This window comes from Nannobrachium achirus (genome assembly GCF_963921795.1).
Source record: "Nannobrachium achirus genome assembly, chromosome: 17".
NCBI lineage: Eukaryota > Metazoa > Chordata > Actinopteri > Myctophiformes > Myctophidae > Nannobrachium > Nannobrachium achirus.
Genome location: NC_137824.1, coordinates 35,779,195 through 35,796,796, shown reverse-complemented (window position 1 = coordinate 35,796,796; position 17,602 = coordinate 35,779,195). Strand labels below are relative to the sequence as shown.

The following is a 17,602-nucleotide window of genomic DNA, read 5'->3' as shown; positions in this document are numbered from 1 at the left end:
GGCTTTACTGTAGTTTCAGATACAACTACCGGTATTCTTTTTTTTAAGGATCTATAGTATACAGATCTTCATCTATTTCATTTATGTGTTTTTGTTTCTCAAAACAAACAGCTGAAAACACAATGCATACACAGTTACACACCACAATTCAAGTTTTAACTTGAAGGCCGTGGATGCCATATACACATCGTGTTTTGGTGGTCTGTGCCCCTGCGTCAACGCTCGGAAATAGAACCGTGCTCTGAAAGACACGTCGGCAGGTTTTGATGCGCCCACTTGACGCCTCCAGTGTGACAACGGCCGTTAAAAACAATGGGTGCGTTTCTTGACATGAGTGTCTGACGCTTTCCATCTGTCAGCCCCAATAGGCCGAAACGGCACAGGCCACCAAAATACAATATGTATATGGCATCCTGGCATATTTTTTGGGCATTTCTGCTTTATTTTTGACAGTGAGTGAGAGAGAGACAGGGAAAACAGGAGAGGGGGTGACATGAGGTAAAGAGTCTTTGGGTCGGATTCAAACCAGGGCCAGCTGTGGGAAGGACTATACCATTATACCGTATATATGTAGTATGAACTCGTACAAGGTCAGCCTCTGTGCGGTCTATTTTTTTCAACCAGGTTGGTCTCATTGAGGTCGAATCTTACAAACAAATTCTATTACTTGAGTACTTGTACATGTCCAACATATGATCATACTTCACCTCATGTGATGTTTTTCTGTGACCGTCTTTGAAAGAGCATTCCGACTGGATTGATGGCTTCCTATCCTGTCTCCTCACCCTGTCCGCAGGATGTCTTTTTCTGCCTCAGAATAACAAGAGCCCTGGCTGTCCAGTGCATCATTATCGCTATCTGCCTAAAGTCCACCCGCATCTCAGTCTTACTGTTTTCCCCTGCTGGCAGGGAGCACATGGTACCCCGTGTCCCAGCACGACCCCCGTGGTCTATTTTAGAGGTGTGACTGAAGATCAAGCTGCCCTGTGGTTTGTTTGGCCGGGAGGCGCTCAAGTACAGCTCATCTCCCCTCGTACAAACGACAGTGTCTGACACTGCATCCACAGCAGTCTTATATGTCACTGCAGTAAAGACACAGGGTGAAGCCTGAGGACTGCGACACTAGGTGTTGAGCTCGTTTCATTCTCTAGGCTATGAAAATCTATACCACAGCCCTAGTAGAAGGATTGGCAAATATCCTAAATGGTGATGATTTTCAGCGGATATATGTCTTGTTAATAGTGACAGGGGAACAAGATGGGGTGTTAGAAAATTAAGTTACGGTATGATTAATGAGGTGAAGATCTATACCTCTGTTACATATGCTTAAGAATAAAGACGTTTTTTTAATAATCTCCTACTCCACCTCCCGCCTGTTTAATTATGTTAAGCTGTGACCAAGCAGCTAGTAACGCCACTCGCTTGGGCAGTGCATCATTTTCAAGTGTTGCCATGATGCAAAGCCACTGATACTACAATCTCATGGTTGGCTCAGAGGGCATGCAACATTAACAATTTAGCACCTTCATCTATATAAAAAAACATGATGGGACTTTTTAAATGTAATGTATGTACATTTTTACCCACGTAGCAGCTTGTAATAAATTATGTTCTTGTTTTAACGATTTTATTTATTTTTACATTAACTCAGTCGGTGCCATATTTAAAGTGGGATGACCTCTTATATTGCCGGTTCGCCAACAAAGGGTTAAAAAAATAGTGTGCACGCTGGTGCACACATTCGTGCACAGATCATGCACTGTGCATGTGCATGCTTTTCACAGCTTTCAAACAAAAAAATCCGCTTGGAAATCCGTTCAGGCATTCAGGAGAAAGGAGCCCTTATGTTTTCTTCAAATGTAAACAAACATGGCTGCCATGTTTGAAAGATGGGGTTGGTATGGGGGTTAAACATGCAATTTCGCGATCGCGATCATGCCTAGTACACTGTTGGAGGTCCAAATTTATTATTTAAAAAAAAAAGACGTTCAGAAGACGTCTGGCAGGGAGGTCCATAGTGAAAAAGACGTTTTAAAGACGTTTTTATCATAGAAACTTCTTTTTTGGCAGGGTATGAGTTAAGGTTGTTAAATGACATTCATATTATTAGTCACATGACAATTAAATGGTAAATGCACTGCATTTATATAATTAACGACGGACATGATGGGAGTTTTTAAATGTAATGTATGTACATCTTTACCCACGTAGCAGCTTGTAATAAATTATGTTCTTGTTTTAACGATTTTATTTATTTTTACATTAAGGTCCTTAAATGACATTCATGTTATTAGTCAACTGGCAATTAAATGGTAAATGCACTGCATTTATATAATTAATGACGGAAACGCCTTTACAGTATGTCACGCATGGTACAGATGCACACACCGTTGGAGGCGACCATGCAAGGCACTAACCTGCTATTCATAAGCAGTTAGGGGTTCAGTGTCTTGCTCAAGGACACTTAATGGGCATGCAGCCAGGAGGAGCCGGGGATTGGACTGGGAACCTTCTGGCTCCCAGACTGACGCTCTACCTCCTGAGACGCTGCAGCAGTTGTTGCTGTTGGTCTGTTTTACCTAAATCCATCCCCGATAACCAGTCCAGACTGAAGAAAATTAACTTTTTATATTTATATTCTTTCCACGGTCCAGTCTTGTATCAATGTGCCGGAATTAAATCAGTGAGCTGATCCTCTCCAATGATTCAAAACTTGATGTCGGCTTTACATCAAAAGGATGTGGGCAGTATATCTTTCAACATCAGCAGCTTTATCCCACAAACGTACTGATCAAAACAGCGCAGCGTTCTTCCCTTTAGACTCTCCGTGAGCTGATAGTAAGGCTATCACATTTCTCTCATGACAAGAAGCTGAAAACAAATCAAACTTAGCCAAAAAACACCTCCCCCGGGTTTCTCTCCTGGTGCTTCCTAAACAGGCTTGCGGCCGCGGTGTATTAGAATGCTCGGGTGTCAGTAGATATTGGAAAGTGGCATTTCCTCTGGGTGATGTGTCCTGAAAGGTCACAGCAGTGGGCAGCAGCAGCATCATCATCATCAGTGCAATGGTTCTCTCACTGCCTCTGTTGCATTTAATAGGATTCAGCTGAGCTGCATGGCATTTGCAATGATGAGACCTGACCTTACTGATGATCAGTTCTATCATGGACATTACCGACACGTACTGTAGCGCTGTGAAATCCTTTTGTTCAACATCTGCCACTTTCTCTTTTCATCTGCCCCCTTTCCTCACTCCGCTTTCTCTTTTGTGGACACAAGGACAAAATGTGTTTCCCCCCGATGCTAATTCAAAAATAGCTATAGTTACTGTATAACTTAAAGTTGGAATTATATTTGTTGTCTTACTTTAGAATGAATTATGGCATGAAAGATCATATTCTACTGCTCACACACAGACATGCGCTCATGAGTTTCAGGCAGTACCACTTTGTCAACCTGTAGGTGCCCTACCTGACACCAGGGTCTACATTTCTCAGTGGAAGAGTAGGGAGACCACCTCCAAACTAAGATTTGCAAGTTATATAACTTTACCATACAGATTGGTTTAAATCACCTTTTATTAATTTAAATTACTTCCGAATTGTAGCTTTAACAATGACACCCGCCCGTATTGAATTGAATGAGCCTCATGCATTTGGAGAAAATTCACCAAAAGTCAACCATGTCAGGCGTTGTTACTTAAAAGATTTAATTAACAGATTACTAGAGCAACAGTCACACATGATGCCTTTCTGTTCAACCTTCCCATGCGTGCTGATGCTTTTGAAAACGCAGCGAATGTCAACAAAGACACATAACGCGGCCTCCCCAAGACCTGTGATATTTCACCTCCTTATCTCAGGTTCCTTGTAACGAGGTGGTTCACCTTTTTTATCGGTTTCACTTGAAAAGATCTCCGGAGGTGCGAGATGAAAGCCTCTCGTGGCTCTCTGCTCTTGGCAGCAGCTGACCCAGCAAGGTGAGTCCACTTAAGGGCTCGATATACCTCGTTCCGTGCTGTGTCGCACACCAAAAATGACAGATCTACAAGCTCACATCTCGTCTGCACTGTGATGCGATGTGAGCTTAATGATCTGCTATCTTGTGTGCGATACCAGCACGCAACTAAAGATAAATTGTCTTTAATAACCAGTAGTGCGGTGCATGGGAGTGCCGTGGGAGCTATATAGTCAGGAGTGTGAGGGACACTTCAGTGATCTGCACTGGGACAGAACCACCACAGAGCCTTTGATGATGGGCTCTAATGATAGAAGTCTCCATTATAAGACAGAGGGTCAGTCATAAAAGAAAAACTCTTGCAAGTGATGACCCCCTTTCTTTTCTCACATGAGAGATTATGTGCTATGAAATATAAGAGCATTGTTAAAATGGCATAATGGCTAAATTACTTCATCTTTTTGACTTGCCAGGAACATTAGGGTAACATTACAATTACGATTTAGGCTTTTAGCGGCCACTCTTACTTATACCTGCCAACATGAGGCTGTGAAAAAGAGGGAGATCTTTGTCTGCAAATGGCCTTGTCTCAATGCCCCAGCCCCAATATAACCTACAGATTAATATAATAAATAAAGTCAATTTTTAATAAAGTAAAATTAATTTGAATTGGTCTCAAATTCATACATAACATAAATTCATACAGAACAATTTTTATGAATAACAATTACTATTGTTAGTTTTTGCTTCTTTTTTTGCAGCAATGTTAAGGAGCGTAATCTGACTAATTTAAATCTTGTCTATACTCTGTAGTACAGTACTATCGCTGTAGGTCTTATTTCATATGCTTTTATTATCATGTTTTTATTGTATTTTCATGTATGTACCCAGTGCATCCTAAGTGACAAATAAAGTGAATCTGAATCTGAATCTGAGATATAACTATACAATATTGAATCTTATCCAAAACAACTTATGAAATGCAAGTGGTCGATTTAAATGGAGTGCTAAGAAAGCAAGCGCTACAAAGAAGCACTTGGCTAGACATCAAACCTAACATCTATCTAAATAACATACTTGGCATCTGTTAACAACCCACAGCATACAGTACATCTAAGTAACATACATACAGTAGCATCCTCAGCAGCATCCTCAGCAGTCCCACATATAGCAGTCCTGTAAGTGAAGCGAAACCTACTTGTATCTGAATAGCATAACTAGCATCTATCTAAATGGGCAACAAAAACGGAAACAAACATGCAGGTTGAACTGACCTTAAATTGTGAAATATAGCACTAATCACTTGGGGGTAATCAGTTTTTTTTCTCTGCAGCGTTCTACTTCTTATGCTTAATTGTATGCTCCATCATACAACAGTGTCACACACAGTGTCACATGCAGATGTACAAGCTAACTAGCAACACGTTGCCACTCTGAACTCGTGAGCTCAGCAATTTTGAGTGCATGACTGTATTAAAACTGTTCTGTCTCATCGTGAATCTTTGGTCTGAACTACACATACATGCCTTAGACATAATAAATAAATAAATAAGACACCCTCACATGAAGTGTGTGTTGCCTCCATGTTGGAGAAAATATTTTCTGCACTGATATTTTTGTTCCATAGTGAGTGTACAATTTATATATATATACTGGATGTCAGCTAAAGAATCGGCAGCGTAGGACACAAGCCCAAGTTAGCCACCACGCGCAGGACTGCCATTCGTCAGCGATGCAAGCGTCTTTATGTGAAGAGGTGTCCTTGTCTCTTCTCTGTGCAACTCATGTATTCACATGTCACAGATAGTCAGAGCAGCCTTGCAGTATTTCCTGTGAATGCTGAGTGAAGCAGCTGAGATGAGCGTGAGCACAAGTGATGCTTTCACAGAGCCACTGATCTCAGCCATCTCAATACTTCCCCGAGCCCTCATTAGCATGCCTGCTGCATCCAGCCTCAGCCCAGCTCGCTGCTGCTGCTGCTGCTGTTAACTGCGTGCACACGCACACCTACACACACCATGTCCATATCAAGCCCCCCCCCCCCCAATACACACCGCATAATTTATACACCATCCCACATCGGTGTTGCTTGCAGACGAGAACTGATCTTCTTTCTAACAATGGCACCAAGACGTCGTCGGCAAGCAAAACCTTCATACTGCTATTTGTACTCTGTCCTTTATTTACTCCATACTCTACCCCTCCACATCTTCCTCTTACAGACTACTCATTCCTCTCTTCCCGTTACATTTTCTTTACCCTCTTTTACTCCTCCTATCCCTCGTTCTTTTTCTCTGGTCTCACAGCCATGTATTAAGTCCTCCTCTATCACGATCATTCCCTCCAGCACTCTTATCACCCCCACTCCCCCCCACCCCACCTCTTCTGTCATACCCTCCTTTGCTCTCCTGTAATAGGATGTCAACTCTTCACCTCTCCTTACTCCCTACTTAACGAGTCCTTCTTTTAATCAGCAGCCCACGGTGCTGATAGAACTGATATACTCCATTTTATCACTGTTGTCTCAGGGTGTCTCTCTCTCTTCCCCCCTCTGTACACACACACGCGCGCACATATACATATATATAATTACTTTGTCTACTGTGCAATATGCTGTACAAGACTATTAAGTCAGTCGTGGAGTTTATGTTCACATGTGTTGATGAGGCATAGAATTCTGTTCTGGTAGCCTGGCAGCAGACATTGCACATCGTTGTTCATCTATCCATGTTCACAGCCCGTTAATGTTTGCTGTGTGTGTGTGTGTGTGTGTGTGTGTGTGTGTGTGTACACAGTTGAGCATGCAGGGGAAGTGCGTGCGTGTGTGCGCACACACTTGCGCACAAGCATCTTCAGCAGAGTGCTTCAGACTTCTCACCAGGGACACCACTGATGCGCTCAGCAGGATTAGGGTTTAATCATAACTCCCAGCCTATTTCATGTGTCCAAAAATCACAACCCCAAAACCCCTATTTCAGTTCACTTCTCCCTTACCATGGGGAACGAGTAGACAGGGGGTGAGGTCCCTGGCGCTCGGTTAACTACTGCACATAAATGCTTGTAATAGTAGAAGGTCATAATATTCTCGTCATTGCGGGAGGGATATTTCTTTCATTTATTCACCATGAGCCAGTGAAATTGTAATCATGCTTCCTCTGAATGCTATACACATACACGCCCTGGATTTGAGCACACATACCCTCATACTGTACACACAAAACTGTAGTTTTAGCATTCACCTTTAGCCTCTTCTTCGTCTTTAGATTTAACGGCTACCAACCAGAGGAACCTACATTCAAACAATCTACCGGCAAACAGCGTTATACAGTAATAAGCACTTTGCGCACACACACACACACACACACACACACACACACACACACACACACACACACACACACACACACACACACACGACACACACAGGTTTAGTGATATTAGATGAAGTCAGGCTATAAGCCCAGTAGCCTGTGATTGTTAAAAGGACACCTTGATTGCTCTTAAGCCCTTGGTGACTACAATATGCCCACGTAAAGATTTATCTTTAAGGGTCCATTTTTAAACTCGTAATGAAGCTGCAGAGCCCTGTCACTGTGTTTACATCCCTCACCTTATGAACGCTATAGAAGGCTAATTGTCAGGCAGACAGGCAGGTACTGTAGGTTGGCAGGGGGCTCGTTTAGCAAACTGAGTAAGGGATTGAAAGTGATGTTCCAACGGCGGAGACTTGGTCTAATTATGACGCGACATAGCACCGCTCTAGAGAAGAAGTGCAACTCTCATTAAGCTGAGCACAGAATGTGCAGAATGAATTGAACTCTATTGTATACATTATCTAAAGCAGCGGTTCTCAAAGTAGATTTCGGGGACTCTCTAGGTTCCTTAATGTGTGTCTAAATTGACCCTTACTGTAACTTTGACAGTGTACAAATTGAACCGAATGGACGCGTTGGGGTCCCCAAAGTTAAGGGGAGACCTTCAAATGTAAAAGTTTAAGAACCACTGATCTAAAGTGATATTGTAGATTTATAACTGCGGCACTATTTTGTTTGTTGGTGCAAGTCGCCATTTATGGGCATATACTCATGACGGCATAAAGGGACACGGGCAGACGGGTACTCTGATGCTACAATGGGTATCACATACTGTAGCTAGGTGTGAGCCATGCATTCCCAACTTGCATCGTTCCCCAATTGTATCCTTCCATACAAGTGGGGAGTAGGCCAGTGCACAACCGGTCTAGCACTTAAAGGAGCTATAGTCAACTTTTTCTTCTATTCTTTTATATGGATTGATAAGGCATGTAAACAAAGTCAGTCTGACAACGGCCAAAATGATTATTTTATCATTACTTTATGCTTTTTGTGGTAATTTTTTAATAGAAACACATATGAAGCTTACGGTAATCTTTTTTATAAAATATTTTCAACATTATTTTTATTTTAGTGTCCGTTTTTCGAGACAAAGTTGACTATAGACTTTCAGTAATATATATATATATATTTAATATTTATTATTATCTTAACTTGTTGAGTGCCGATCCCGAACTAGTTTGGCTTTATTTCAATCCAATACAATTTATTTTTTTATTAATTCACTTACCCTGAGCTGCTTGTAGAGTCGTGGGTGGTCCTGGCTCGTCCTACGCTAGCCAGCTAGCCATTTAGCATGGTCCGACGATATATTCCATTAAAAATGGTTTAAAATACATTTTTGAGCCCCCCAATGTTCACCGAATGTTCAGCGCCGCTTCCGGAACGTAGTCCAGTGTGCCGATCCCGAATTAGTTCGGCTTTTTTAATAAAATGAATAAAATGATCCGAGGCCTTCTGAAGCCTGTGCCTAAATTTTCAAGCAGGGTGTTCCAAATCCGGGCGCCCCCGGCCGGCCGTTACCCGCGAACGCCGCCGCGAATCGCCGCCGAATCCAATGAAACACCACATCTTTGAAGGGCCATATCTCTGGATTGTGTTTTTAGGGACGCGGCGCGAGGTTTATTTACGGCGAAATCGCCGAAAAATGATCTTTAAAATGACAAAATGCGAATAGCTAATCTTTAGCCATTATCATCCGGGACCTTTCCATGACGTGCACGAACGTGAGCACGCGCGTCACTGCAACGTGAGTCCCCGGATGCTAAAGCGCTCGCCTATGGGAGAAAGCCTGGCATTCTATGGCGCCATCTAGGGGCTGGCACTGGAAGCGTTAAGAATGTGATAAATACAAAAAATATTATTGAACTCAAGTCTCCATGGCTCGAGTAATCAATAGAAAATAAGTCATTTTGGGGGTGAAGTACTCCTTTAACACCTATTGGCAAAGTCTATAGTGCAGGTCCAGTGTAAACATATGGCAGATAACTGCTATATCCCATATAGTGGCTGTTGAGAGGAAGTTGACTGGAAAAAAGAATGATGGTGTCTGAATGACAAGCATTTTTGCTCTGATTTGCATAATGCGTGCCATTTCAAGTATGCTTTAATTTATTTGTCATTAATGCATCTCATTAATTTTGATGCATTTTGTTCTCTGTTCTCCACCATTTATTTACCTGACCTCTACAATGCTGTTTTTAGTTTTGCTGAGTGCCACTACGCCTCGATGGCAATGCGAACCAGAGAGATGCAGCCTACTTAGCATTGCAGCTGCAGTATTCTAATTGTGTTTTTTATTTAGATTCTTTTAGTTTCAGACATTTTAAAGCATATCTTATCCACATTGTTTCCTTTGAGAATGAATTATGCATATGGAAGCTTCTCTGAGTGTTTCTCCAGCCCTCAGCAGTTTATTTGCGCTTTTACCTAAAGCTCATTGTTTAAATTGCTGGAATGGAGGGTATTCCAACAATTCCATATGAACCGTCCCCTCTCAACTGGCATACTGGCAGTTGGGAAGCTGGCTTTGTTTAATTATTGTGAGGACAGTCATGGCATATTTTGAAAGGAATGTCTGTTTTTGTGTGTTTTTGTTTTGTTGAGTAAGTTTGTGAAGCTCGACTCCAGAAAGCACCTTTAATGTTCCCTCAACCTAATTGACTGACAGTAGTGTTTGCCTTTCAATTGAATTTGCATTTGGTGCGACTTTTCGTGGTACATAACTCAGTGAATGTATGAGAATATGTGGGTGTTTTTCATTCATCTTGGCTCTGAACACAGTCTTAATGTGGGTGTCCATCTACCCTAACTGTCACAGCACCATGACTCAATGTGACAAACTGGGGGTGGGGGGATGCATGGATTCAAATTCTCAGACTGATTTCAGTCACTTTGATTCTATAGGGTCCAGCATGTCTTTCTCTTGGCTAAAGCTGGGCATAAACTGCACGATTTTTGAAATGTTGGTGCTCCTTTCTGTTCCACAAATCACTGATTGGTACTTGGCCTAGAAAAACTTTCAGTCCTCAGAATCCCTGATCAACATGACAAACTGGATGTGGGGGGTGGGAACCAGTAATTGTAATGGCATAGTTGAACTGTAATCTGAAAGTAATCTTCACAGTGAATATATTGGATCTACGCACATACACATGTTAAAAACCCTTGTGTGTCTCTTTTATTTCCCTGTCTCTTAGTGTCCAGACCATGTGTCCTGTAAGCAGGACCTACTGGCTTACCTTCAACGCATTGCCCTGTATTGCCACCAGCTCAACATCTGCAGTAAGGTCAAGGCAGAGGTGCAGAACCTGGGAGGAGAACTGGTTGTGTCTGGGGTAAGTGCAACACTTTTCTCATCTCCTGCTGAGATTGTCTGTGGCTCTCAAGTTCTCTGTCATCAGAGGGTGCCAGAGCTCCTGAAGAGCAACACAGTGCTCCAGTGATGGGTCTCACATTGATATAGGACTTGCTACAAGTGCAGGTGTTAGAAAGTTGAACTTGGCTTCTAAGTGGAAACTAAATCAAAGAAAAGGCATATTCTACATTCTTCTCCTAGCAAGTTTATTCACTAGTAGTTTCAGGCTAGAATGATTAATGTGAGTTGAATGTCTAGACTGTTTCCTAAAACAATTTTATCAGCCCACACACATTTATGGTGTGTGCCAAATAAATTAAAAATGCAAATGTTTAATGACCAAGGCAAATCATTGTGATTAGGTAATAATTCATACTGTGGCATGTCATATTTGCAGATTATATTTCATATCTAGTACAGAAACCATAATCAGTCTTTAGGAAGCGCTAGTGTTGCCCGAACTCTTTACAGTGGCTTAAGATAACACAGTGCTAGAGGATATTTACATACAGACAACATTGGAAGCGACTTATCTACTTTCTCGTGGAATTGTTGCTGGTCACATGTACTGCGCAGTGTGTGAAGATAAGTGTTTCCCTTCTAGACTGGGAAAAGAACCTGGTCTTACACCATAAACATATTGTCAGAGGATAAATTAGGATTACCTTTTCACATAGTTGTGCTTTTCTCACACCTGTTAATGCTCCATGCAAATACTATAATGTGATGTGATGCTTTTCCATTAGAAACCCAGGAGCAAAAATAGATAGACTAGAGCTGGTCACATACACAGCTAAATGTGTTAATGTCATTCTCTAGTCTGAGGGCTGAAAACTGTCATACTTGAGCAATTTTCCCCATGAATTCCATGCAACACTAATTACATCTTCCTTTAGTCGTAGATGTGGTGTAAATTAGTGAGTGAGGTAGGTAGTTCGGTTGAATTGTAAATAACCCACAAATCGGTTGGTTAAAAACATTTGAGGATAAAAAAACACATTCTATTGTGATCCTCGCACAAAGGTAAAAAACAATTTACATAACAAAATCTCAAACAATGACAATTTATAATAAATAAAAACGTATCTAACAGCCAGCAAAGGTTTTATTAGATATTTAAACATTCTCAAATAAGTCATTTTTAAATTGCTGTGTCCAAGCTTGTTGACAAGCACCTATGTATGTAAACGATCTCTTTCCAACAAGACTTTTTGTGCGCTCAACATCCTGGTAACGTCGTCTGTAGTCTTTCCAACACGCTCTTCTGTCTGCTCTCCTCTGTCAGGTGGACAGTGCCATGTCCCTGATCCAGGCTGCCAAAAACCTGATGAACACAGTCGTGTCCACTGTTAAGGCCTCCTACGTGGCCTCCACAAAGTACCAGAAGGACAAGGGCATGCAGTCCCTCAACATGCCGGCCATCTCCTGGAGGATGAAAGCCCCGGAGAAGAAACCCCTGGTGAAGAGAGAGAAGCCTGACGACAACACGACCAACCGAGTCAAGAGGTCCTCTCACAAGAAGCATGTGAACCCTGTGCAGGCGCTCAGCGAGTTCAAGGCCATGGATAGCATCTAGATCAGCCTGTGTCAAAGTCACAGCAGACAGGCAAGATATATATATGTTAGCCAATATTCCTTTTTATGTAGATTTATAATGTTCAGTCGTTCAGAAAGACGAGGGTTAAGAAGCAAATGTTACTCCTTCGCGTTGTCAACATAATTTTTTGATTTGCAGTTGCTTTACAGAGGAATTATAAGATAATGACAACTATAGTCCAACTCTCTCTCATGAGGCTCTCATAAGGGAGTTCCCTTTGTCGAGCATTAAGTATAAAAAAGGCAGTTAGAGGAATTAACTGGACAAAGATGTATTTCACCTTCTCCCTTTTGTCTGTGATACGTCTATGAAAGAAAGAGATGCTCTTTCATCGATACTGTAAGAAATTATTCCAGGAAGCTTTTGATTTGATCTTTTGTGTGTTTTTGTATTTTATAAATCTATTTGGGTCACTTTGCTATCCCACTTGGTTCATATGAGATGGCATTATATCTTGTAATGTTTAGTGCAGATATCAACTATGCAAAAGCTCGACTGCCTTATTTTTGCTCAAGCAATAATTGTAGTGATATCTTTTGATGTGCAGAGCTAACTCTAGGGAGATTTTTAGATTTTAGGTAAGAAACCAAAGTCAACATTTGTCTGTGTATCCTTGCATTTTTATATCTCTATACAATGTATTTTGCTATACCACTACAGAATTCAAATAACACTGATTTCTCCTTTAACATTATACTATTTTTGAGTATGCTGCATCTAAGGATACTGTGGTCCTCTTGGACCTCTGGATGAGTAGATAGTTTTCATTAAATATGCCCCAACTAGATTTGTCCTTTCATGTCGACTGAATGCAACAAGCCAAAGGTGAGTCTTCTGAACCTCCTGTTTTTGAGTCACACTACTTTCATACCATTGTCACAAGGGCCTGCATTCTATGCTTACAGCCCATACAGGCACACAGTGGGTGAGACCTTGTAAATGAGCACTCAACCCCATCCTCTCTATCCATCCGAGAGTCACAGTACCCAGTGGACCAAACCACCATGACTAGTCTGCGTGTCAGCGCTCTCCAAAGCCGACAAGCTCCATTTGCTGTCACTGAGACACACGGGCACCCCTCCGGAATCTAAGCATGCGTCCAAATTTAGGGATCAATATTTTTCTCTCCTTCTGTACAGCATAGATAGGGGTGAGTGGACAGAGGAAGAATGTTGACAGGCTTTTAGCTGCAGGTTTACTGTGATTCCTCCTCCATTCAAGCAGCAAGCCTTAAGCTTCAAAATTGATCTTAATGTTTGTTTATGCAAAATTGCGCCATTGTTAACGTTAATACATAGTGAAAGTAACCAATATACAAGCTCACATGTATCGTATTGTGAGTGTACAGATATATTTTCGCTATTTTAGTAACAAATTTTTCTTTTTTTTTCCTTTTCTTTCTTTTTCTTTTTATTATTATATAAAAATGTCCCCAAAATATCAAAATCAGGTTTGGTATCGTTAAAGTGATTAAAAACAAGTGCAAATGGATAAATATTGCTCCTAAATGCTAGTTATTTTCTGGGTCTATAGCGATCTACTGCGCAGTGATGTCTTTCAAACTCCGGCGCTTTGGTTGACATTTTCTGTGGTTGCTGTTGTTGCTTGTTTTGTGTCTGTAAACTGTGGAATGGGTATGTACTCTAAGGTATATGACAGATGGAAGATATATTTTTTTCCTGCTTGTTGCGTTGTTGGCTTTCAAGCAAGTCAGGAGTGTTTTTTGTGTGACTAGAGTGGAAATATTTTTCCCTGAGTTAGGTCTCTTTGCTGTGGAGTGTACGGTTTGAACGTGGAGTGTGGATAATACTTTGCTGTGGACATTTCTTCATCGGGAGCTGACTTTTTACTGCACACTGTTTTACATATTCATGCACCTGCTTTATTTCTTAATAAATGGGGTGAATTCATGTTGGTGTTTTTTTTATCTGATTTGTACTGTTGAACTGTAAGTAATCAGTTTTTTCTTTCTCCCATACTGACTATCATGATTTGGTGTGAGTCTCAAGGCTACACCTACAGTATGTGTGGCTGAAATAAGGGGGTTGGCTGCTGGAGAAGGCTGCTCCTAGAGTACAATTTTCATTCTCAAAGGTAATGAAGAGGCTCGGTTCAGCAGCATGAACTGCAGCCTATGCATAATGAAGGATGTACATACCTCCCTTATAGGTATTTTTTTATTGACTCTGGGGTTATGTGTGCACTTTATGGTCCTTCTACGCACACCGCAATAAAACCAACCTGAGCCCCATGTGATTGGGCCATGTGTGTATTTCCACAAAGCAGCATAGCTTCACACATGCCTACACTCATTACTGGTGTATTCGCAGGTTGACCTTTTTCTCACAACATTAGCAAGAAATAAAATGGATCTGAGTGGTGGAAGTGGAGATGGAGCAGGATATGAGCAGCTACAGTAGATGTATGACGCTACAATGCACTAGAAATTGACCCTTTTTCCAGTCATCTTTGAGCCCCAACGGGCAACAGCGGGACCGTATCTCTGAAGGCTTTGCTGACACAGAATACAGTCTGTTTTCAAGAGACAATTCAAGACTGATGTGATATACAATGTTGACAGTAGAGAAAAGCACTTCACACCCCCCACACAGCCACCATCACCCCCACAGCGTCTTCCAGTTTGTTCGCGTTCATGTTTTTCTGCGTGTCAATCAAAAACCCCTGCTGTGGCATGATGTGATTGAATGAAGTATGATCAATCACACTGGTGGGGTTTGACAGTTTAATCAATAGCGGAAGTTTTCGCAAAGATTCCCATTATTTCATATATGGTGGAGTAGTATGTTGGGGGGGATAGGGGAGACTCATGGCTGTCTAAGCTTAACATAACCAGGCAGGGAGGGACAGCTCTCTGAAGTATTGGCCCTCAACCAGGTGTGAAAGGATCGGCAATAAACACTTTGCCGGACTGACAAGCTTCCCAGTGCAGTGGTGGACTTTCCACATGGATAGGCATGGCAGGGTGTATAAGTATAAATATGTTAAATATGACAAATCAGCCTGCACATGTACTGTATGCACTGCACGCACCAGAGAAATGTACCATTCGCACCCCAACCCCCCAGTGCAGTAATGGCAAATAATGCAGTTCTTCTTGGCACAATGTCAATAGACCTGCACAGGAATACAAAATAAAGACTCAGTGAAGCATGGGAAATGAGATAATGTTCATATTGATCACCGCTTACAAATGTATGAGTGCCGTTAATTTCCTTTCCAACGCTGGTTTGAAGTTAAATCATTTGAGGTGAAATTATTTTTTAAATGGACCAAAGCTGCTGTTTGTTTCCATCTCTTTAGATCAGTTAACATCCAGCATATAGACACTGAAATGGCATCCCTGCCCTTTCAATATTTACCTACTGTAAGACATGAGAAACATTTTTCATCAACTCTTCATTCATTTCCTGTGACCTCATGTTAACTGCTACGTTTTGTAAGGGTTGGTTTTTAAGGCTGAACAAGTGTCCTAAAGCCACAGCCAATAATCATACTCGCACACGACAGGGAAATATAGTGTGGGTTTTCCCAACCCTGAGTGTGACATAAGCAAAAACACCATTGTATTTGAATAAGCTCACTAGGCAGAATGCAGTTTTGTGGAAGCAGACTTCCCAAAGGCTCTCTAGTGAAATAGTTACTGAATTTACTGTATGTGTCTTTTGTGCTTTTAGTGGCACAGTAATGGCTAGTTTATAGTCAGTCATAGAGTGATGGAGAGGGTTCAACAGCAGAAGTCCAAATCATTTGATCGTCTTTTAATTCACCTCAGATAGTTGCATTGATTCGGATGTGATAATGTATTGTGAGCTTGTAAATCGGCTATTTTCAACAAAGATATTTTGCATAGAGGGGGAAAAAGAGGCGACCAAGTAGACCCCTGGGGGACTCCGGTCGATAAAGTATATATAGTCTTTAAGTCGTTAAATGGAGCCTTTTATTGTGAATGCTGACTCCTTGTTGGCTCGTCGTTGTGAGCCTGCCAGTGGCCAGTCATGGTGACCAAAGGATTCTTTTAGCACTGCACAGGGAAATGGGAATCCTATATTAATACACAAAGTACTCCACACCCAATATCCGTCTATAATTCACCAAATCCCTGCGTGTCATTCTGTCCGGGTCTTGGCTCAGTGTCCCACCAAACGGTCTCAGATTATACTTTTCTTTAGTGAATAACGTGTTTTGTCCAATCTTGATGGTAGGTTTAGGGAATGTTCATGCATTATAACTTTGGTTATATTTGGTCTCCCTGCTCTTCTATTGAGACATTTATAACGTGTCTGTTTTGATACAACTTTTGACATTATATCCAGTTTTCTTGTTTGACACCTGAAGGTCACTCATAATCCTGCCCTGAGAAAGCAGACAGGCAGGCTCTATTGGCTCTGGTAACAATTCTGTACTTGCACATGAGACGGGGCAGAACAGGGAAGTTGCATAGTGCAGCTTTAATACTATAACTAACACAACTGCAGTGGCTGTAATCAGTGGTGTAAAGTAACTAAGTATATTTACGTAAGTACTGTACTTGAGTATTTCCAATACTTTTTCTTCTACTCCACTACATCTCAGATCCAAATATTGTACTTTTATTCACTACATTTATTTGAAAAAGATAGTCACTAGTTACTTTGCACATAATACATTATTATAATATGAAACATACAGTTCCGCTTTAGCCCTATTCATACCTTGGCTATTTTAAAGTAGACGATATGCAGGCGTCTCATCACGACACTTGAGATTGTAGATCTGTTATTTTCAAACATTTTGTACTTTTACTTTTGGTACTTTAAGTACTTTTTGATGCCAATACTTTCTTACTTTTATTCAAGTACGTTCAGAATTCCGGACTTTTACTTGTAACAGAGTACATCTACATAGCAGTATTGATATTTTACTTAAGTAAAGAATGTGAGTACTTTTCCCACCACTGGATAGGACCAGTACTGCCCATTGGCCCTCATTTATCGTATAACGTGGTGCAGACCATATTGTTGGCGTACGGCGAGATATACGCAATTGTCTGCATTTAGCATTGCAACGTGACGTTTGCGTACGGTAGGATCAGATCTCACGTCAACTTCTGAGGTGGTGTAGGATTGGTCTACACCACTTTGTTCCATCGTAGTCAGAAAAGCAGCATTGTAGGCATCTGAACATTATGTATGTATTATGTATTATTAACTCCAAAATGTATCCAACACACTCATAAATAATTCCTGTGAAAATATATAACATTTGATAGAAGCATACATCATGGACATGCATGCTGATTTTATTTTATAAGTGCCAATG

The 17,602-nt window shown here is 41.3% G+C and overlaps 1 protein-coding gene across 1 annotated transcript in view; it reads left to right on the top strand.

Moving 5' to 3' along the window:
* Nucleotides 1-14,193, top strand: part of ctnna1 (catenin (cadherin-associated protein), alpha 1) — a 122,881-nt gene extending 108,688 nt beyond the window's left edge. Inside the window, exons 17-18 of the mRNA XM_080746408.1 lie at nt 10,529-10,666; nt 11,972-14,193. Coding sequence (XP_080602534.1) covers nt 10,529-10,666; nt 11,972-12,262 — 429 coding nt within the window. The 3' untranslated portion in view covers nt 12,263-14,193. The remainder of the gene's footprint in view (nt 1-10,528; nt 10,667-11,971) is intronic.
* The last annotated feature ends 3,409 nt before the right edge of the window (nt 14,194-17,602 follow it).